Below are 23,348 nucleotides of genomic sequence, written 5' to 3' on the forward strand. Positions count from 1 at the left end.
GGGGAGGGATAGAGCCGAGAGCTGGACAGGTGATAGGCAAAAGGGGATACGAGAGGATCATGGGACAGGAGGCCTAGGGAGAAAGACGGGGGGGGGGTGACCCAGAGGATGGGCAAGAGGTATATTCAGAGGGACAGAGGGAGAAAAAGGAGAGTGAGAGAAAGAATGTGTGCATAAAAATGGGTAACAGCTGGGGTACGAGGGGGAGGTGGGGCCTAGCGGAAGTTAGAGAAGTCAATGTTCATGCCATCAGGTTGGAGGCTACCCAGACGGAATATAAGGTGTTGTTCCTCCAACCTGAGTGTGGCTTCATCTTTAAAGTAGAGGAGGCCGTGGATAGACATGTCAGAATGGGAATGGGATGTGGAATTAAAATGTGTGGCCACTGGGAGATCCTGCTTTCTCTGGCGGACAGAGCGTAGATGTTCAGCAAAGCGGTCTCCCAGTCTGCGTCGAGTCTCACCAATATATAAAAGGCCACATCGGGAGCACCGGACGCAGTATATCACCCCAGTCGACTCACAGGTGAAGTGATGCCTCACCTGGAAGGACTGTTTGGGGCCCTGAATGGTGGTAAGGGAGGAAGTGTAAGGGCATGTGTAGCACTTGTTCCGCTTACACGGATAAGTGCCAGGAGGGAGATCAGTGGGGAGGGATGGGGGGGACGAATGGACAAGGGAGTTGTGTAGGGAGCGATCCCTGCGGAATGCAGAGAGAGTGGGGGAGGGAAAGATGTGCTTAGTGGTGGGATCCCGTTGGAGGTGGCGGAAGTTACGGAGAATAATATGTTGGACCCGGAGGCTGGTGGGGTGGTAGGTGAGGACCAGGGGAACCCTATTCCTAGTGGGGTGGTGGGAGGATGGAGTGAGAGCAGATGTACGTGAAATGGAGGAGATGCGTTTAAGAGCAGAGCTGATAGTGGAGGAAGGGAAGCCCCTTTCTTTAAAAAATGAAGACATCTCCCTCGTCCTAGAATGAAAAGCCTCATCCTGAGAGCAGATGCGGCGGAGACGGAGGAATTGCGAGAAGGGGATGGCGTTTTTGCAAGAGACAGGGTGAGAAGAGGAATAGTCCAGATAGCTGTGAGAGTCAGTAGGCTTATAGTAGATATCAGTGGATAAGCTGTCTCCAGAGACAGAGACAGAAAGATCTAGAAAGGGGAGGGAGGTGTCGGAAATACACCAGGTAAACTTGAGGGCAGGGTGAAAGTTGGAGGCAAAGTTAATAAAGTCAACGAGTTCTGCATGCGTGCAGGAAGCAGCGCCAATGCAGTCGTCGATATAGCGAAGGAAAAGTGGGGGACAGATACCAGAATAGGCACGGAACATAGATTGTTCCACAAACCCAACAAAAAGGCAGGCATAGCTAGGACCCATACGGGTGCCCATAGCTACACCTTTAGTTTGGAGGAAATGGGAGGAGCAAAAGGAGAAATTATTAAGAGTAAGGACTAATTCCGCTAGACGGAGCAGAGTGGTGGTAGAGGGGAACTGATTAGGTCTGGAATCCAAAAAGAAGCGTAGAGCTTTGAGACCTTCCTGATGGGGGATGGAAGTATATAAGGACTGGACATCCATGGTGAAAATAAAGCGGTGGGGGCCAGGGAACTTAAAATCATCGAAAAGTTTAAGAGCGTGAGAAGTGTCACGAACATAGGTCGGAAGGGATTGAACAAGGGGTGATAAAACAGTGTGGAGGTATGCAGAAACGAGTTCGGTGGGGCAGGAGCAAGCTGAGACAATAGGTCGGCCAGGACAGGCAGGTTTGTGGATCTTGGGTAGGAGGTAGAAACGGGAAGTGCGGGGTGTGGGAACTATAAGGTTGGTAGCAGTGGATGGGAGATCCCCTGAGCGGATAAAGTCGTTGATAGTGTGGGAGACAATGGCCTGGTGCTCCTTGGTGGGGTCACGATCGAGGGGTAAATAAGAGGAGGTATCCGCGAGTTGTCGCTGTGCCTCGGCAAGGTAGAGGTCAGTACGCCAGACTACAACAGCACCCCCTTTATCAGCGGGTTTAATAATAAGGTTAGGATTAGTGCGGAGGGAGTGGAGAGCAGAGCGTTCCGAAGGAGTGAGGTTGGAATGGGAACAAGGTGCGGTAAAGTCGAGACGGTTGATGTCCCGTCGGCAGTTGGCAATAAAGAGATCCAGAGCAGGCAGAAGACCAGAGCGGGGTGTCCATGAAGAAGAGGAGGGTTGAAGACGGGAGAAGGGGTCATCGGTGGGGGTGGAAGAGTCCTTGCCGAAGAAGTAGGCTTGGAGACGGAGACGGCGGAAGAAAAGTTCCGCAAAGTGGCGAACACGGAACTCGCTGAGGTGTGGGTGAAGGGGGACAAACGTGAGGCCCTTACTGAGAACAGAGCGTTCTGCCTCCGACAGTTGAAGGTCGGAGGGGATGGTAAAGACCCGGCACGGATGAGAGCTGGGATCAGAGGGGGGAGGGGGGAGGCTGGGGGTGTCAATGGAGAGGGGAGGGTTGGGGTGAGAGGAAGATGGAGCCTCTGAGGGCCCAGGAGTTGACGGTGGGATCTGAGGAAGACGGGGTTGCAGAGTGGTGGTGGGGGAAGGGGAGACGGGAGTCACAACAGCAGTTTTGACGGTGGGATCAGATATACTTTAGGTGCCCTGCTATTGGTGCTTTACTCCTGTAACATTAATAATGACTGTCACCAATGGTGGTTTCTATTAGTGACTTTAATTTTATTTTCCATTTTTAAAGTTCTTGGTTTCATTCTATATATAATCACCCATTACATATTCTGACCAGACTCTTCTCCATCTACAAGACACAACTTAAGACAATTCTTAAAATTGCTTTTCTTGGGATGTGGCATGTAATGTTATTGCCATGGACAACTGTGGAAGCCAAGTCATTGAATATAACGTGTCTCCGCCGCCATCTTGTACCACAGGGATTCCAGCTCCGGTTCCAGGCCTCCCAGTTCGGGCCCAGCGAGGATCCCAGCTACCTCCGTTTCACTGACCGCTACTCCTGCCGGATTCTCCGCGCCACGCTGACTTACATGCCCTGTTCCTCTCTCTGCCACCTCTCCGACCCTTGCTCTCCCACCTCTCTGTTCCTCGTCTGCCATGGACCTCTCCTACACTTCATTCTCCGCCGGATTCATGCCTCCAACTGTTGTTTCTTCTCCTTCCTCGCGTCCAAGAAGGACCGCAAGCTCGCGCGCCTGGAGCCCACAACGACGACTGGCTCCAACCCGGACCCGGACCCCTCGGACCTGGACTTCTCAGGCCTTCGGCAGGCCGAAGACCCATCCGCTCTGACTCTGACCCCAACTGGAACCACGGCCTCCCGTACATGGGCACCAGCCCCCAGTGTGCCATGGACTCACTCGCCTCTGACTCCGACCTCAGTTCAGGAGCCCTGCAGGCTCCACCACCCCCAGCTCCAGATCCAGCTCGAACCGAGGTACTGACCCTCTCCAGACCGGGACCACTCTTACTGCCGCTGGGTCCTACTGCCCATCTTATTCCCCCACTATCCTCTTTCCTCCCCGCGACTCCCAACCTTCCCTCTACTCATCGCCCCTCCATCCCTCTGATCCCTCATCCACCCCTAATCCCGCTCTCCCTGAATATCCCAACCCCCCCTCTCCCTCCTGAGACCTCCCACTCTTCACCCTCCTCCGACCCCAGCTCCAACCCTTGCCGTGTCTTCACCATCCCCTCTGACCTTCCCCTCTCTGAGGCAGAACGTTCTGTCCTTAGCAAGGGCCTCACTTTTGTCCACCTCTGGCCACACCTCAGTGAGTTCCGTGCCCGCCATGATGCTGAACTCTTCTTCCGTCGCCTATGTCTCTGAGCCTACTTATTTGGCAAGAATTCCCCTCTCCCTACTGATGACCCTTTCTCCCATCTTCAACCCTTCTTCTCCTCCTGGACACCCCACCCAGGCCTTCTATCTGCACTCGATCTTTTCATCTCCAACTGTCGCCAAGACATCAACCGTCTCAACTTCACCACTCCTCTCCCCTGTTCCAACCTCACTCCCTCTGAACGCACTGCCCTCCACTCTCTCCACACTAATCCCAACCTCACCTTCAAACCCGCAGACAAAGGTGGTGCTGTAGTAGTCTGGTGGACGGACCTCTACATCTCTCTGACATCTCCTCTTACTTACCCCTGGAACAGGACCCCACCAAAAAACATCAAACCATTGTCTCCTGTACCATCACCGCCCTTATCAACTCCGGAGAACTTCCATCCTCAGTCGCTAAACTCATAATTCCCACACCCCGTACCGCTCGGTTTTACGTCCTCCCCAAGATCCACAAGCCTGACTATCCCAGTAGACTCAGTTTCTGCCTGCTCCTGTCCCACCGAACTTGTATCTGCCTACCTGGACTCCATTTTGTCACACGTAGTTCAGTCCCTCCCTACCTACGTCCGGGATACATCCCATGCCCTCCACCTCTTCAATAACTTCTAGTTCCCCGGTCCTGACCGCTTCATTTTCACTATGGATGTCCAATCCTTATACACCTTCATTCCCCATCAAGAAGGCCTCAAAGCCCTCAGCTACCCACCACCACTACCCTCCTCTGATTGGCAGAACTGGTACTCACACTCAATAACTTCTCTTTTGGCTCTTGAATTGAAGGGATTAAAGGCAGATAAATCCCCAGGGCCAGATGGTCTGCATCCCAGAGTGCTTAAGGAAGTAGCCCAAGAAATAGTGGATGCATTAGTGATAATTTTTCAAAACTCTTTAGATTCTAGACTAGTTCCTGAGGATTGGAGGGTGGCTAATGTAACCCCGCTTTTTAAAAAAAGGAGGGAGAGAGAAACCAGGGAATTATAGACCGGTTAGCCTAACATCGGTGGTGGGGAAAATACTAGAGTCTGTTATCAAAGATGTGATAACAGCACATTTGGAAAACGGTGAAATCATCGGACAAAGTCAGCATGGATTTGTGAAAGGAAAATCATGTCTGATGAATCTCAGAATTTTTTTTGAGGATGTAACTAGTAGACTGGATAGGGGAGAACCAATGGATGTGGTATATTTGGATTTTCAAAAGGCTTTTAACAAGGTCCCACACAGGAGATTAATGTGCAAACTTAAAGCACACGGTATTGGGGGTATGGTATTGATGTGGATAGAGAATTGGTTGGCAGACAGGAAGGAAAGAATGGGAATAAACAGGACCTTTTCAGAATGGCAGGCAGTGACTAGTGGGATACCACAAGGCTCAGTGCTGGGACCCCAGTTGTTTACAATATATAATAATGACTTAAATGAGGGAATTAAATGCAGCATCTCCAAGTTTGCGGATGACATGAAGCTGGGTGGCAGTGTTAGCTGTGAGGAGATGCTAAGAGGATGCAGGGTGACTTGGATAGATTAGGTGAGCGGGCAAGTTCATGGCAGATGCAATTTAATGTGGATAAATGTGAGGTTATCCACTTCAGTGGTAAAAACAGGAAAACAGATTATCTGAATGGTGGCCGATTAGGAAAAGGGGAGATGCAACGAGACCTGGGTGTCATTATACACCAGTCATTGAAAGTGGGCATGCAGGTACAGCAAGTGGTGAAAAAGGCGAATGGTATGCTGGCATTCATAGCAAGAGGATTCGAGTACAGGAGCAGGGAGGTACTACTGCAGTTGTACAAGGCCTTGGTGAGACCACACCTGGGGTATTGTGTGCAGTTTTGGTCCCCTAATCTGAAGAAAGACATCCTTGCCTTAGAGAGAGTACAAAGAAGGTTCACCAGATTAATTCCTGGGATGGCAGGACTTCCATATTATAAAAGACTGGATCGACTAGGCTTATACTCGCTGGAATTTAGAAGATTGAGGGGGGGGGGGATCTTATTGAAACGTATAAAATCCTAAAGGGATTGGACAGGCTAGATGCAGGAAGATTGTTCCCGATGTTGGGGAAGTCCAGAACGAGGGGTCACAATTTAAGGATAAAGGGGAAGCCTTTCAGGACCGAGATGAGGAAAAACTTCTTCACACAGAGAATGGTGAATCTGTAGAATTCTCTGCCACAGGAAACAGTTGAGGCCAGTTCATTGGCTATATTTAAGAGGGAGTTAGATATGGCCCTTGTGGCTAAAGGGATCGGGGGTATGGAGAGAAGGCAGGTACAGGGTTCTGAGTTGGATGATCAGCCATGATCATACTGAATGGCGGTGCAGGCTCGAAGGGCCAAATGGCCTACTCCTGCACCTATTTTCTATGTTTCTATGATTCCCACTTTCTTCAGACCAAGGGTGTAGCTATGGGCACTCGCATGGGCCCCAGCTATGCCTGCCTCTTCATTGGTTATGTGGAACAGTCTGTGCTCCAAACCTATTCTGGTACTGCTCCCCAACTTTTCTTTTGCTACATTGACGACTACATTGGTGCTGCTTCCTGCACCCACGCTGAGCTCGTCAATTTCATCCACTTTACTTCAAACTTCCACCCAGCCCTCAAATTCACTTGATCTATCTCGGACACTTCTCTCCCCTTTCTCGATCTCTCAGTCTCCATCTCTGGAGACAGACTGTCCACTGACATCTTCTACAAGCCCACTGACTCTCATAACTACCTCGACTATACCTCTTCCCACCCTGTCACATGCAAAAATGCCATTCCCCATTCCCAGTTCCTCCGTCTCCGCCGCATCTGCTCCCAGGATGAGGCTTTCCGTTCCAGGATATCTCAAATGTCCTCCTTCTTTAAGGATCGTGGTTTCCCTTCTGCCGTTATCAATGATGCCCTTACCCGCATCTCCTCCATTTCCCACACTTCAGCCCTCACCCCATCCTCCTGCCACCACAACAGGGACAGAGTTCCCCTTGTCCTCACCTACCACCCCACCAGCCTCCGGATCCAGCACATTATCCTCCGCAAATTCCGCCACCTTCAACAGGACCCTACCACTAAGCACATCTTTCCCTCTCCACCCCTCTCCGCTTTCCGCAGGGATCGGTCCCTCCGCGACTCCCCGATCCACACGTCCCTCCCCACGGATCTCCCACCCGGCACTTATCCCTGTAAGCGCAAGTGCTACACCTGTCCCTACACCTCCTCTCTTGCCACCATTCAGGGCCCCAAACAGTCTTTCCAGGTGAGGCAACACTTCACTTGTGAGTCTGTTGGGGTCATCTATTGCATCCGGTCCTCCTGGTGCGGCCTCCTCTACATCGGTGAAACCCGACCCAGATTGGGGAACCGCTTTGTCGAGCACCTCCACTCCATCCGCACAACAGACAGGATTTCCCGCTTGCCACCCACTTCAACTCTGCTTCACATTCCCATTCGGATATGTCCATACATGGCCTCCTCTACTACCATGATGAGGCTAAACTCAGGTCGGAGGAGCAACACCTCATATACCATCTGGGTAGTCTCCAGCTCCTTGGTATGAACATAGGATTCTCCAACTTCCGGTAATTCCCTCCACTATCCCTATGTCATTCTGCCCCCTCCTCCAGCTGCCTCTCACCTCCCTCATGGTTCCACCTCCTACTACTACCCATTGTGTTTTCCCCTATTCCGCCTTCACCTTTCCTGCCTATCACCTCCCGGCTTCCCCTCTCCCACCCCTTTACCTTTCCCCTTACTGGTTTTTCACCTGGAACCTACCCCTTCCCTCTTCAGTCCTGACGAAGGGTACCGGCCCGAAATGTTGACAGACTATTTCCACGGATGGTGCCCGACCTGCTGAGTTCTGCCAGTGTGTTGTGAGTGTTGCATTGAATATATTTAAAGCAGAGGTTGACAGATTCTTGGTTAGTCAGGGCATCAAAAAGATATGGGGAGAAGGAAGGAGAATGTGGTTGAGAGGGATAATAAACCATCTATGATAGAGTGGTGGAGCAGACTCAATGGACCAAGTAGCCCAATTCTGCTCCTATGTATTATGGTCTTAATATAAATTATGGGGATGTTGTTAAGAACAGGTTACATCCAGAATACAGGTTATCACCAACAAATGTTTCTGCCATTAATCTTTCCAGCTCAGTCATTAGGTAGGACATTGGAAGGAAAGATAAAATCTCAAGGTGCAATATCAGAATGCTACTATTATGACTGACACTACATGCAAATGGACAATGGAAATAATGCTCAAAATTGACACTATTCAACAGTTGCAAAGTACTTACTGACATTATGAAGAAAAGGACAAGATTTTCAGGAATCTTATCAAAACACTTTTGCCAAAAGTGTTGGAGAGCATGGAGAAATTATAGGAGATTCAAAAACAAGGGGACAGCCGACATCTTTAGTATGCATACTAGAGACAACAATGGGGAAGAGGAAGGGATGTGAGGCAAAGTTCCTATCACTGTTCACAACAGGCAAGTATAGTACAAGGAGGATTAAATAACATGATATCTACAGTTGCGATTTTGTTATCATTCCCTCAGTTACACACAAATTTGTGTAGGAATCGCAGTTGAAGGAATTGAGGGGTGGGGTAGGAGCAGAAATAGGTGGCAGAGAAATTTTGTCAATTTTATTCTTTTGGGGTAATTAAAAGTTGAACTCAACTCATTCAGGGGAATAATTCTCTTCCGTCAAGGGGTTGACAGTTGTTTCTTAATTTTTTTTGGAGACAATTATAGGCCACGTTGGGGGATTAGAAGCAACAGCAAAATAAATTATCAAGCCTTTTTAAAAATTAAAATTCACATTTGACAATTATCAATACCAGTGAATATGAGCAAGATCAGAAATATTTATCTGTTGCCATTAAAAACTTATATTGCACATATTTACCCTGAAAAGGATTGAGTGGAGAAGGATCAATAAGGTCATCTTGAAGCTCCAAGATATTGAATGAAGAGCTGCCCAAAGAAATCGGATATAAACCAGGCTTTTGAGATCCAAAAGAAATTGGTGAAAGAGTTTTCAAAGATGTTGATTCCTCAGCAAGCAGTTTGCCAGCATTATCAGCTTCTTCATTTATATTGTCTACTTCACAAGGAAGTTCAGACTTGCACTGATCTATACTATCAGTGTAATTCTGGAAATTAAAAGCTCCCATATTTTCAGCTAAGTTTATCTTTTCACTTGCATCCGATGCAATAACAGCCAAAGTCCTCTTATGAAGCTGCTCCCATCTATTCTGCAATACTTTCATGTCCAAATGAGGCTCATCCAGCCGATCAACATTGGGACTCATAGTGCTGTTCAAACTGTCATTACCAAGGACATCAGGAATCGTCTCCTGCAAAATTCCAAACCTTAGAGAATTCAATGAATCGCGTGGAGTAGTGTTTACATTCTGTGATTGATTCCAAGGTAACGTACTATCCAATTCACATTCAGTATCTAGAGAATTACAGGATTTGGAAGTCTCCAAAGTTTCATTGGTTTTGCACATTTCCATAATGAAGCTTTTCGATAATTTCTCTTTTTTAATTGGTGATTTGGGATTTAATTTATCAAGAGGCAAAAATCGTTGAGAATGACCAAAATTAATCTCGTCACTGTTTATGAGATTTCCAGAATGTTTATTGGCACCTTCACTAGAACAGAAATCCTGGGAAGCAGAAGGTGGAGATAGAAGTTTACCAATCAGCACACCATCTTTATCATTACTTGCAGTTTTACTATTGAAGTTATGCCGCTCATTTTCAGATCCCATATTTGAATAGTCCATTCCTGGGTCTCTGCAATCAAACTGTGCCATACCCAGAGCCCAATTACTCCACTTTTCATTTCGGGTGGAAAGATGGTTTGAATTAGCTGTCACTACATCAGGATTGCATGGAGTCCTACCCCAGCTTCCTGTTTTATCAATGTCATTACAGTGAAGTTCAGTCACAGCTGAGGGAGTATTCTCCTGAAAAGATCCAACCTTTCTATATGCTGCAGATGATGATTCGTCGAGTTCCAACTGAACTGGGTCATTTGTATAGTTTATCTGTTTTGTATGTGTAGACACAGACTCCTGGCGTTTCATTTGCTCAAGTTCAGATTCTTGAACTGCACATCGCCAGCTGTTTCTAATATCTGAAACTATAAAAATATTTTTTAGAGATCTGGAACAGGCAAAAGAAAACAACCAAGCATGAAAAATTTAAAGATGCTTGCAATGGCAAAGACGGGATTGCAACAGATTAATAACATCAATCCAAAATATTCTTTCCAAGTAATAGTGCTTTGTTGTACCAAAAAGCCTCAACTTTCCACTTAATTCTGCATACTTCTATTATTTTCAAATATTTACTTGGCTGCAAAGTTCCAATTTCATTTGACAAACTGTATACATCACTTAAAAGAATTCTAGTTCTGCATACAAATGTAACAAATTATTTGCAGGAAGAGGCAAACAACAAAGTCCAGCATTAACAAGTTGGTCTGAATCACCTACTGTATATCTGCTTGTTGCATGTAGATCACACTACACTACAGTGAGAAGTAGCAAAGGACAAAGAATAATTCAACACAATGAGCAGCCATTTTCCTCATTTTCTCCATGAATAGATGAAGAAACCTGTCCCATTTTTTGATAACAAAGCTTCCTCATCAGATTTCAAAGTAACTGAAAATGTGACATCTGAAATACTACTGCATTTCTGCAACTGCATTGCAGCAATAAAATATTTGAAGAACAGGAATAATTATAGGAAAGAAATGCATTCAACATCGTTGTAGGCATGTTTGATAAATCAGACTTAAAGTGAACTTACAGAGAACAAAAATGTTGCTTTGTCTAGAATGTTTCCAAAATGAGAATATTAGTAATTTGCTCATGAATGAGGGGAAGCTGAAATAAATTTCTATAATTTTAATGAATGACACAGTGGGCTTAAAAGAGCTGCATGATCAACTCTTACTCCAGCATCTTGAATTCTTCCCCTCAGCTCTACATCGAACGACCAGGAAATGTTGCATTTACAGAGGACCCTGAAATTTGCAGTCATAGCTATTGTATAACTTTGAATTTCACAGATATTTTGATAATTTTAATGATCACTGCAATCTTATACTGTAGCTGTAAGTCTACTGACATACAAAAACCTATTGCAATTTTTATAACTCAGCAGTAAATTGGAGAGTTATATTTTAAACTGAAACTATTTAGACATACAGAAAACTTACTCAAATTTTCAGGTGTTCTTGGTAGCTCACTTTGTGCAATGAAGGGACTGTTAGACAATGAGAAAAGAATGCTTTCTTGGACTAGATCTTCCTTTTGAAATACTCCAGGTGAATCTTTTGTTACAGTATCTACTACCTGAAGAACAAACAAAAAAAAATTCATAATTAAAGTTCAAAGTAAATATTGTTATCCAAGTACATATAATTACTATATACAGTACAATCCTGAAATTCATTTTCTTGTGGGCATAGTCAATAAATCTATAGAATAATAACCATAACAATCAATGAAAGGCCACACAACTAAAGCATTCAACTAGAGTGCAGAAGACAACAAACTGTGCAAATACAAAGACAATTAACAATACAGTAAATAAGCAATAAATATCGAGAACAGATCAAGAGTCCTTGAAAGGGAGTCCATTGGTTGTGGGAACATTTCAATGAAGGGGCAAGTGCAGTTATCTTCTTTGGTTCAAGAACCTGATGGCTGAGGGGCAGTAACTGTTCCTGAATCTGATGGTGTAAAACCTGAGGCTCTTGTATCTTCTTCCTGATGGCAGCAGCAAGGAAAGAGCATATCCTCCATAGTGGGGGTCTCTTATGATGGGTGTGCCATTTCTTGTAGATGTGCTCAATGGTTGGGAGGGCTTTATCCATGATTCACTGGGCTATATCCGCTACTTTTTGTAGGATTTTCCATTCAAGGGCCTTGGTGTTTCCATAGCAGGTTGTGATGCAGCCAGTCAACATATTCTCCATTACACAGCGAAAGAAGTTTGCCAAAGTTTTAGATGTGCCAAACTTCTAAGGAAGTTGATGCCCTACCATGTTTCCTTTGTAATTGCACTTACATGCTGGGCCCAGGACAGGTCCTCTGAAATAATAACACCTAGGAATTTAAAGTTGCTAACGTTCTCCACCTCTGATCCTCTGAGGACTGGCTCATGGACCTTTGGTTTCCTAATTAATATGCAATTCATGTTCATTATTAGGACAAAGCATTAGCAGCCTCTTAACATGTAGAAAAGTTAATAGAGGGTATAGATGAGCATAATTGAGAGAAAACAAAAACAATCACTCTAAGCATTCCAATGATAACTAGTGAAAAAATTAGTTTTCATTAAGGTCTAAAGAATTGAACTGTGCACGGAGCTAGAGGACGTTGATGAGGTGTTAAATGAATTATTTCCCAACAGAGATTAGTGATCTATGCTTTTTTGATATTATTGATGACAATTTAGTAATGAACATGAATTTACTTTATACTTTTGAACTTTCAGAATCCGTCAGTGCCACAAAATTTCGATTTATATTAAACAGTAAGAAATATGTATAAACTTAATGAAGTTTTATTTGCAACTTTGCAGGGTTTTAACAAGTCTAAACATGTATAACTTTTGTTTACCTACTGTAAAAGGTATACAACATAGGTTCACTGGATAGATTCTTGGGATGAAGGAGTTAGTCCAAATAATGGGATTAGTGGGCTGGGTCTAAACTCGAGAGTAAATTTACAAAAATGAAATGTGATCCTACTGTAAGATTGTGAAAGGTACAAACAGGCTACTTGGTCAAGAACTCACAAGTGTCTACAACTAGGAAGCATGTTCTCAGGGGTAAGGGATTATTATACTTTATAGTCGCCAAACAAGTGGTACTAGAACGTACAATCATCACAGCGATATTTGATTCTGCGCTTCACACTCCCTGGATTACAAATATTAAATATTAAAGATATTAAGAAGTTAAAATTAGTAAATATTAAAAATTTAAATTATAAATCATAAATAGAAAATAGAAAAATGGGAAGTAAGGTAGTGCAAAAAAAACCGAGAGGCAGGTCCGGATATTTACTATATTTATTAACTAATAAAACTGATGCCAATAGAAATAACTTAATATACAAGGCTGTGAATCTCTGCATTGTGGATACTTAATTGTCAGGCATAATCAAAATCAAGATCAACTAGTTTTAGGGCATCAACTGGGGTGTCAAAAGATGGGGTAAAAATAAGCACATGACGATAAAGAAGGAGCCCAGCATGTTGAATGTGAAGCAAACATAAGGTACTACATGCCTTATTCTTGCTTGTTAGGCAGATAGCCAATGTCCAGAACTAGCAGATAAACAAAGTTAGTACAAAATAAAGTAATGCATTCTGGAAAGAACTAGGAGAAAAATAACAGAATAGAAATGTAGAATTACACATAAACCTTTGAAAGTGGCAGCACAAATTCATAATTTAAAAGCCTATCAAAACGAAACATGTATTATCCTTAGGTTTATCAAAAGTGACAGAATCTAGATGAGGTTATGGAAATTTGAATTAAAAACTATTGGTTGAGCTGAGGCCATATTCAATTCCAGTTAGCACAATTTAGGATCAATGCCTAGAAGATGTGTTATTACTCCAGGCACAAAGAAATTCATCAATATAAAGGTAAAATTACTGACTACTCCATCAGCATAAGTTAAGGCTCCGTGTAATGAGACATTTCTTTAGTGATCTTAAATAGAAATTATTTCAACTGACAGTATAAATAACAAATACAAGGCATTAATTTAAGCAAAGAGAAACAATGTACTCATAAAATGATTATGCTTTGTTATGTAAAGAAGGGTCAAACAAACCAGTTTTAATAGCAATAATCTAAAAGATGGTTACATTCTTGAAAAAGAAAAAAAAATGTAGAGATATAGTACAAGACTGCAGATACTAGAATGTAAAGATTAGTTTTTAAAAAATGTCTATTGGATAAGAGCAAGGGAATACTTTTAATTATAGTTCTTGAATGAACCAACACAAGTACAAAAATTTAAATAAAAATTGGTTTTGCTCTGCGGCTCACATAAGAAAGCATTACATACCTCTTCAGCCAACTGGTCAACAGTCTTTTGATATGGCTCATTTCCTTTAGAAATACTCTCTTTAGGTTTATTCAAAAGTGGTGGACTTTGATCTTTGTCCTTATGCCATGTTTCCATTCTATTCACGTACGGAGTCTGCAATCTACTTTCAAGAGGCTGCCCAGTTACCAATGGTGCTTCAATTGATTCCTGAGAAAAAGCACTTTTTTAATTGAGTTAAATAGTAGCAGTAATAAAGGTGACAATTTGTATGGCTTGCAAAATGGCATTTTATAAAACAATTTGTCATATCTCATTTGCAAATATAACAAAGGTATCTTACCTCTGTAAAACATGAAGAACTAATTTGTTCATTTAGTTTTCTAATAGAAGGGGTGAAACTGCAAAATCAAAGGTGTGAATTAAAAGAATGAATTAAATTGATTCCAATTAAATTCTAAGATTAAAATGTGCACAGGTGCTTAATGTTCAAGGTACAACACTTTGATTAACAACATTTCCATGAACGGTACCAAATCTTCACATCCACCTCCAGTCCACCTCACTCAATTTCAGCTCAGATGTCTTTGCTTGCCTTATAAATGCTAATTAACACTGATTGGTAACCTTGCAACATGGAGGTCACTATTAGTGCAGCCTTGTGCAAAGTGTTAAATTCTCTTCCATACCAGTGATTAATCACGCAGCTATCCTAAACCTCAGTTCTATATTTTCCATTCCAATGTTTAGTTAGCAAAACAATTTTTCAAATATCACGAAACACTCGCAACTCTGATCAAAATCAACCTTCTACTACTTCATTCCATTACTAAATTAGCAATCATACTTGTCACAGCTGGATTTTCACAATTCATCCAAACTGAATAATTGACCTTCAATTGACCCTTATCTCATACACTGGATTGTATCAATTCTGAGCTCAAAACAAAGCACATTATTCTTGTCATTTTTCCCCCTTCCATCAAAATCTCCTGGCGCACTAGACCCTTTGTACAATTTTTGAATTGAGTTGACTTTATTTCTTACATCCTTCACATACACAAGTAATAATCTTATGTTACGTCTCTATCTAAATGTGCAATCATAGTAATTTATACTAAGTAGAACAGTCAATGCAACATAGAAACACACTCAAATCAGTGTGAGTTAATCAGTCTGACAGCCTGATGGAAGAAGTTGTCCTGAAGCCTGTTGGTCCTGGCTTTTATACTGCGGTTGTGGTCGGGGTGACTCGGGTCCACAATGATCCTTCAGGCCCTTTTTTCACACTTGTCTTTGTAAATGTCCTGAACGGCGGGAAGTTCACAAACTCCCTGCAGAATCCTGCGATTAAGGGAGATACTGTTCCCATACCAGGCAGTGATGCAGCCAGTCAGGATGCTCTCTACTGTGCCCCTGTAGAAAGTTCTTAGGAGTTGGGAGCCCATACTAAACTTCCTCAACTGTCTGAGGTGAAAGAGGCGCTGTTGTGCCTTTTTCACCACACAGCCGGTGTGTACAGACCACATGAGGTCCTCGGTGATGTGGATACCAAAGGAACTTAAGCTGTTTACCTTCTCAAATCCAGATCCATTGATGTCAGTAGGGGTTAGCCTGTCTCCATTCCTGTTGCTAACTACCAACTACTTCACCTGCACTTCCTCCCTCACTACTCCTGGCTTGCTGCCTTTACTCAGTACTTCATTAAAATCAGCACCTGAGACGAAAAATATTATCCCTCTCTGCCACCACATGCTAAGTAAAACCTTCCTTTGTGAATAATTTAAATAGCTATGGAACTCAAGAATCATACCTACCACTGCGTAGCCAGTTTAGTTATGGGGAACAGAACACACTTGCAACAGAAGTTTGACATAAATTTTTTGTTTGCCCCGTATCTGTCCACTCCGATTTCTCTCAAGTCGGCTTGGTCATCAAAAGGCTCATTTTATTCTAGGGAGATATTAGTGACAACTAGAGTAAATTTGGCTCTAGTCGTGTATCAGTCTCCCAAGCATTAAAAACAATAAATGGTAGAAGATTACTCGGCTCAAGTTGGTTGCCCATGTTACACAATCAAAAAACATAGTGAGATATGCTTTGCAATTTGTAGTAAAATTTCCTTTGCGTTAAAAATCAAATTATTTTCTAGTGTGTCACAGTTAAAGTGCAACAAAAATCAAGCCATATTTTGTGCCTCCCACCGCAACCTGGTTTAAAACTAGTTACACTCAGTTGATAAGGTAGTTTCAATTTAGTGAGAGAAAGACAATAACTTACATTCTATAGCTAAGTAATCCCATGGCTAATTATATTGGAACCAGATATTGAAAGTGTCACAGATTCCAAGGTTTAAACTTTCCAAACCCATCCCTATATAATGCAATACTCCCGTGTGGTTTTTTGTCCATCATTCAATACAAACTAGCTTGCTTTCCCTTCTTTCCCCAAAATAGTATTTACACTGAATTGTTTCTGTTTCCATAAAGGCTCTAATCCCTCAGTGCTGCAACTCCACCCTCTTGAACTCTTGTGATTTTCATCAGACCACCACTACCTACACACCCATATTTGAAGCAACTCACGGTATCACAGATAGAAGAGCTCCTCCTCAACTTCGGGACTAAATTAAACAGTAATGACTCGGCAGCTAGACATGCCGTCAATTTAAAGGGCAGCCAATACAAATGATATCTTTGACAAACCAGTTGTGTGACTCCACCACATAAAGAAAAAGGGGAACTAACCATACATCAGTCCAAAAAAAAAAGATAAATGCTTTCTTTGCCAAGACACTTTTTGAAATGTACCTCAGTAATAGATTTAATACTTTGACAAAATGACAGACAAAATTGGCAAGATAAAAATAGATTCAAATTGTTTCAGCTAGTTTTTAAAATCCAATATATTTTCAATTGAGTAAAAAAAAGTCAAATACCTAACTCAAAGAGCAATAAATAATGTAATCTACTAAAATTAACACATAGCCAATGCAGAAATTTGTTCAAAATGCTTAATCCATATAAACAAAATTCTTATTGCTCAAAAATCTAAGTTCTAGCACTGTACAATAAAAATGTTCCAAGATAAAAGCTATAACTAGAACAATCAAGATCTTAACACTTCAACAGATTCAATTAAAAATTTCAAATATAAATGCAATTGAGTATGTGACAGAACCTACCATTCTGAACACTGAAGTTTTGATGTGCTTAGATCATTGGCGTCATTTGAAATGCTCAAGATACCAGCGTCATCTCTTTCAGAAGATTTTGTACAGGATTCTTCAAGCCCTGTCCAAAATACAGAAGTATTAGGCTGTTCTTTTTGATTTTTATAAGTGACTTAGTTAATGAAGTGAAAGAGTGGGTTAGTAAACTTACAGATGAAGGTTAGAGGAGCTACGGATAGTATAGAAGAAAAAATAAGAGCTTTGCTTTAAAATCAATTTTAAGAAGCAAGACATTTCTTTTTAGCATTTTCTGAACTCACCTGAAAGTGTTGCAGAGTGTGAATAAAATATACTGCTTTTATAAGCTTCTTCTGAAGCAGGCTCAAATGATAAAGTTGGCATGGTTGGTAGAAGATCAAGGACCTTTAAAAAGAAACATTGATTATGAAGCTGATGGAATGCTACTTCTACACCTCAAACTAAATCAAGGCACACAAAGGATATTTTAAGGCAATATGATCAGAACGCTGTGTTTTTTTTATTCACTTGACATTATTGACAATTTTACTAATTATTGACAATTTTACTATTTAACAGCAGTCACCAGTTGCATCAAAATTTGAGGCTGCTAAATGTCAACCATATTAGTCACATGTGACTCCTGAGACTCCTGTACCTTCTACCTGATGGCAGCGGCCAGAGAAGAGCATGATCTGGTGGCAGAGATCCCTGATGATGGATGCTACTTTCCTGAGACAGTGCTCCATGCCGATGTGCTTAATGGTGGGGAGTGTTTGACCCATGATGGACTGGGCCATATCCACTATATGATTTTTCAATTCAAGGGCACTGATGTATCCATACCTAGTCGTGATGTATCCAGTCAATATGTTCTCCACCACACAGCTACAAAAGTTTGTCAAAATTTTAGATTCAGCATGACATCTTCGCAAACTCCGGAGGAAGTAGAGGTGATGCCGTGCTTTATTCATAATTACACTTGCGTGCTGGGCCCAGGAATAGTCCTCCAAAATGTTATCACTGAGGAATTTAAAGTTGATGACCTTCTCCACCTCAGACCCCTGATGAAGGCTGGCTCACTGACCTCTGTCTTCCTCCTCCCCCTCCTCCTGAAGTCAATAATCAGCTCCTTGGTCTTGCTGACATTTGAGTAAAAAGTGGTTGTTGTAGCACCACTCAGTCAAGATTTTCCATTTCCCTTCTACATGCTGATTCATCACCACATTCGATTCGACATTATAGTGGTGTCATCAGCAAACTTAAATATGGCACTGGAGCTGTGATTAGCCACACTATAAGTGTAAAGTGAGTAGAGCGGAGGGCTAAGTATACAGCCTTGTGGTGCACATGTGCTGATGGAGATTGTGGAAGAAATGTTGTTGCCAATCTGAACTGATTGGCGTCTGCAAGTAAGGAAATCAGGGATCCAATGCATGAGGTGGTATTGGCCTCATAGCATTAAACGCCAAGCAGCAGTCAATAAAAAACATTCTGATGTATGCATCTTTGCTGTCCAGAAGTTCCAGGGTTCAGTGAACAGCCAATGAAATGGTATGTTCTGTGGACCAGCTGTGCTGTAAAGCAAACTGAAGTGGATCCAAATCCTCTCAGGAAGGAGTTGATACGTTTCATCACCAGCATCTCAAAACACTTCAACACGGTGGATGCAAGACGTACTGGTTGATTGCCATTGAGGCAGGTTACCATATTCTTCTTAGGCATCGGTATAGTTGAAACCTGCTTGAAGCAAGTGGGTACCTCAGACTGCCGAAGCGAGAAGTTAAAGATACCAGAGAATACTCCAGCTAGTTGATCAGTGCAGGTATTTAACTCCAAAGTTTTCCATACAAAGTGATTTTCCCTCTTAAATAACTTTTCTGTACAGGATCAGGTTTGATTTTTTCTACTGCTGTGAGAGCCACACAATTATGTCTCCGGATAAGGGTTCATCAATGAAATCTATCTTTGTGTTAATAAATCAAAAGTGAAGTCTTGACTTTCCCAGAATGGCAACTATATAGCAAAAGAGTCTACTCACAGGATATTTTTTCCTCATTGGGGAAAATCCCGTTTTATGCAAATACTGCTCCCATTTCTTGTCCCACACGCTTTCCATTTTGGCTATTGATTGTTTCACAGAGGGAATAACTTCTTGTGTTATCTTCTGGCTGTGAAAAGAATTATATAAAACTAAGGAAAATCCGGCAGTTAAGTAAAATAGAGAAATAATATTTTCTATCACATGCTGATGTCTTTCCAGAACTTCTTATATACATGAAATCAATGATTTTAATACTTGGATTTGCAAATGTGAACCAGCTGTAAAAAAAAGTATAAAGAAAAATCTAGGTGACCACCTCTAAATAATAAAATATTTAAATATCCCAAACCAGGAATTTTTCCATTTACTAAGCAACAGAAATCACTGAAATTACATTAAGAAATTGTTACAGAAGTAAAATTTGAAGGCAATGAAATATAGTAATGATTTTAGTAAATACCAGAACTAGGATCTCAATGTAAACAACATCAAAATGGACAGACATGCTTAACAGATCTGTGGGAAAACAAACTACAAAGGGGGTGGGGGAAGAGAGGAGTAGTTGTTTGTTTTATTGTTGCAATTCAAGAAACATTTACTTTCAGTGATAATTTTCTAACTAAACTTAGGGAAGTTGTAATTTCAATAACTTGCAGTGTATGTACATTGCAAGTTATTCTATGTTATTTAGACTTCTTCTTAACAAAGTTTAAATTTATCCCAAACTAGTAAGCTAATCAGTAAATTTTCAGAGATTAACATCCTCTAACAATTATTTCAAAGTAACGGAACTAATGTAGAAACTTCACATTGGAAAGCCCTGTAAATAGGATATTAAAATACTTAGGTTACATTAAGGCCACTGCACAATAGCACACAAAACTAGTCAGCACAACCCAAAACAGCACTTGGATAAAGCCCAGTCCAATGATCCTGGCTGCGGAGGGGGAAATGCTATCGCTACTAAGAAAAGTAGCAGTTGCACCATACATATTAAAAAGAGTTTTGTGTGAAATCTTCTTAGATAATTAAATGGTAAATACACTAAGTAAAGAAGAATTTCCTTCTAAACTATGACTAAAGCAAGCAAAATTTAGAGAGCACAATTGATATATTAAAAGTTTGGAGATGGAATAAAAGATAGTTTTTGATCATTTCCCCATGAACAAAAATAGCACAATACTAATTGCATTTCAAGGCCGATTTCATTCCTTGCCTCTTATCCAAATTTCCAATTAAGCTATTAAAGCTATACATTTACCTTTTTTCCTTCATTTCAATTAGCTCATTTTTCAGAAATCCTGCTAAGTTCTCCAAGGAAGGACAACGTTCTAATTGCGCTGAGCCTACTTGGTCACGCTGGTCACCAAGAAGTCTGAGAGACCAATTGCACAGCTGGGTTACGGCTGAAAGATTCAGTGTACCAGCTTTGTACAGATCATCAATCTGCAAACACAATCAAATGTTTAGAGCACTAGACAGATGTCACAGAGCTGAAATTTTGAACCACTGGAACAGGTCAGATTCATTTCAACAAATGAATATTTGCCGACATATTAACAACAAAAAAGGTAGTATCCTTCAGTTCTATTTAGCTTATGAATCTAATTTATTGATTAAATTTGTTGTGTCAACATAGGTCATGGAAGTACTCAACTCAATCTTTTCTCTACCTTACAACAGTGAGAAGTATATGTTGCCAATACTTCAGCAGTGTTCTTATCAATTCATGTCCCTTAAGAAATATTTGGGTCAGACTTTAAACCAAATCGTAATGAGAGGTGTATCAATGCACAGTTCTTTCTGCTGCCAATCCAACCAAAGAGTGAAGATCTGTCAATGAAGGACAGTCTATTTTAAACTTGCTTACTGAGGAGGGTCCAAAGGAAGTTCACGAAGATGATTCTGGAATTGAAAAGCTTGTCATATGAGGCGTGTTTGATGGCTCTGGGTCTGTGTTCACTGGAATTCAGATGAACGAGAGGTGACCTAATTGAAACCTACTGAATGGTGAAAGGCCTCAATAGAGTGGATATGGAGAGGATGTTTCCTATAGTGGGAGAGTCTAAGACCAGAGGACAAAGCCTCAGAATAGAGGGGTGTCCTTTTAGAATGGAGATGAGGAGGAATTTCTTTAGACAGAGTGGTGAATCTGTGGAATTAGTTGCCACAGGCGGTTGTGAAGGACAGGTCACTGGGTGTGTTTAAGGTGGAGGCTGACAGATACTTGACAAGTTAGGGTGTGAAAGGTTAAGGGAAGGAGGCAAGAGAATGGGATTTGAGAGGGAAAACAGATCAGCCATGATGAAATGGCAGAGCCGACTTGATAGACCAAATGGCCCAATTCTGCTCCTATATCTTCTGGTCTTCAACTTTAATTTTTCCCTTCACCACATCCCCAAAAATTGTACTAGGACAATGCAACAAAAAATATAACCTTTGTTATAAACTGAATTTTCTTCAGGCTGAAATCTCATTATTTAATGAGATTTTGAATGCTACTTTGAAAGGATGCTGGTATTTTATTGTTGCACCATAACTCTTCAGAACAAAAATTGCAGATGCTGCAAATGCAAATCTGAAATAGAAATTTCAAGAAACATGTCCCAAAACATTAACCATATCTGTTTCCACAGATCCTGCTTGACTTGCCAAGTACTTGCAGCATTTTGTGTTTTTAACATTTCAAAACAAGGTTGCAACTGACTAGAACCCTATAGGGAATTGCAATGATCAGCTCCAGGGAAAATTGAACACACACCATCCACCTTGGTGGCAGTTAACAGGAAGAGAAGCCATCTGAATAGTAATATAATAGACAAGAGAAAATCTGCAGCTGCAGAATATCCAATACACACAAAATGCTGGAGGAACTCAGCAGGCCAGGCAACATCTATGGAAAAGAGTAGTTGATGTTTTGGGCCGCAACCCTTCCTCAGGACTGGGCGGGGTGGAAAAACCAAAAGGTGATGGGTGAAACCAGGAGTAGAGAGAGGGGCGAAGTAAAGAGCTGGGAAGTTGATTAGTGAGAGATACAGGGCTAGAGAAGGGCAGAGGAGTACCAGAGGTAAGGAGATAAGGTGAGAGGGTCATATACAAAATGCTGGTGGAACGCAGCAGGCCAGGCAGATGTGGCCAGCATTTTGTGTGTGTTGCTTGAATTTCCAGCTTCTGCAGATTTTCTCGTGTTAAATGAGAGTAATGGGGAATGGTGAAGGGGGGGGGGGCATTGCTGGAAGTTTGCGAAATCAATGTTCATGCCATTTGACTGGAGGCTACCCAGATGGAATACAAGGTGTCGCTCCTCCAACCTGAGTGTGGCTTCATCACGACGGTAGAAAAGGCCATAGACTGACATGTTGGAATAGGAATGGGAAGTGGAATTAAAATGGGTGGCTACAGGGTGATCCTGTTTTTTTCTTGTGGACGGAACGTAGGGGCTTGGTGAAGTGGTCTCCCAATTTGTGTCAGGTCTCCCTGATATACAGTCCACACCGGGAGCACTGGATACAGTAGATGACCCCAACAAGCTCACAGTGAAGTGTTGCCTCACCTGGAAGGACTGTTTGTGGCCCTGAATGGCAGTGAATGAGGATGGGTAAGGGGAGGTATAGCACTTGTTCCACTTGCAAGGATAAATGCCAGGAGGGAGATCAGTGGGGAGAGATGAATGGATAAGGGAGTCGTGTAGGGAGTAATCCCTGCAGAAAACAGAAAGTGGAAGTGGGAGATGTGCTTGGTGATGGGATCCTGCTGTAGATGGCAGAAGTTCTGGAGAATTATGTGCTGGACACGGAGGCTGGTGGGGTGGTAGGTGAGGACAAGAGGTGGGGTGGCAGGAGGATGGGGTGAGGGCAGATGTGCTCGAAATGGAAGGGATGTGCTTAAGGGCAGCATTGGTAATATATCAGATTGGGAAAATGGATGGGGTGCAGCAATGAGACCCAAATGTCTAAGTGCACCAATTGCTAAAGCACGTAGGTATAATAGGGAATTAAAGCAGCAAATATGTTTTCCTTTATAGCAAGAGGATTATACATTAGAAGTGGGTATGTCTTGCTGTAGCTGTAAAGGGTCTTAGTGAGAAAGCATATTCAAGCATTGTGCCCTGTGCTTTAGTCTCCTTATCAGAGAAAGGATGTTTACGACACCAAAGAGAATTCTGCTAAAACTCACCAGATCAAATTTTCAGA

At 42.2% G+C, this 23,348-nt stretch overlaps 1 protein-coding gene and 1 non-coding gene across 2 annotated transcripts in view; both read right to left on the reverse strand.

Moving 5' to 3' along the window:
• The window catches only part of haus6 (HAUS augmin-like complex, subunit 6), a 65,420-nt gene that overhangs the window by 9,296 nt on the left and 32,776 nt on the right, over window positions 1-23,348 (reverse strand). Inside the window, exons 9-16 of the mRNA XM_063047639.1 lie at window positions 20,417-20,601; window positions 19,153-19,282; window positions 17,414-17,516; window positions 17,106-17,214; window positions 14,265-14,322; window positions 13,943-14,131; window positions 11,071-11,206; window positions 8,740-9,984 (exon numbers count right to left, since the gene is read on the reverse strand). Coding sequence (XP_062903709.1) covers window positions 8,740-9,984; window positions 11,071-11,206; window positions 13,943-14,131; window positions 14,265-14,322; window positions 17,106-17,214; window positions 17,414-17,516; window positions 19,153-19,282; window positions 20,417-20,601 — 2,155 coding nt within the window. The remainder of the gene's footprint in view (window positions 1-8,739; window positions 9,985-11,070; window positions 11,207-13,942; window positions 14,132-14,264; window positions 14,323-17,105; window positions 17,215-17,413; window positions 17,517-19,152; window positions 19,283-20,416; window positions 20,602-23,348) is intronic.
• On the reverse strand, window positions 15,803-15,934 carry LOC134347406 (small Cajal body-specific RNA 8). Its single transcript, XR_010018148.1, has one exon. It is a non-coding gene; the product is annotated as a small Cajal body-specific RNA 8 (non-coding RNA).

The sequence above is a fragment of the Mobula hypostoma genome, chromosome 5, assembly GCF_963921235.1.
Source record: "Mobula hypostoma chromosome 5, sMobHyp1.1, whole genome shotgun sequence".
NCBI lineage: Eukaryota > Metazoa > Chordata > Chondrichthyes > Myliobatiformes > Myliobatidae > Mobula > Mobula hypostoma.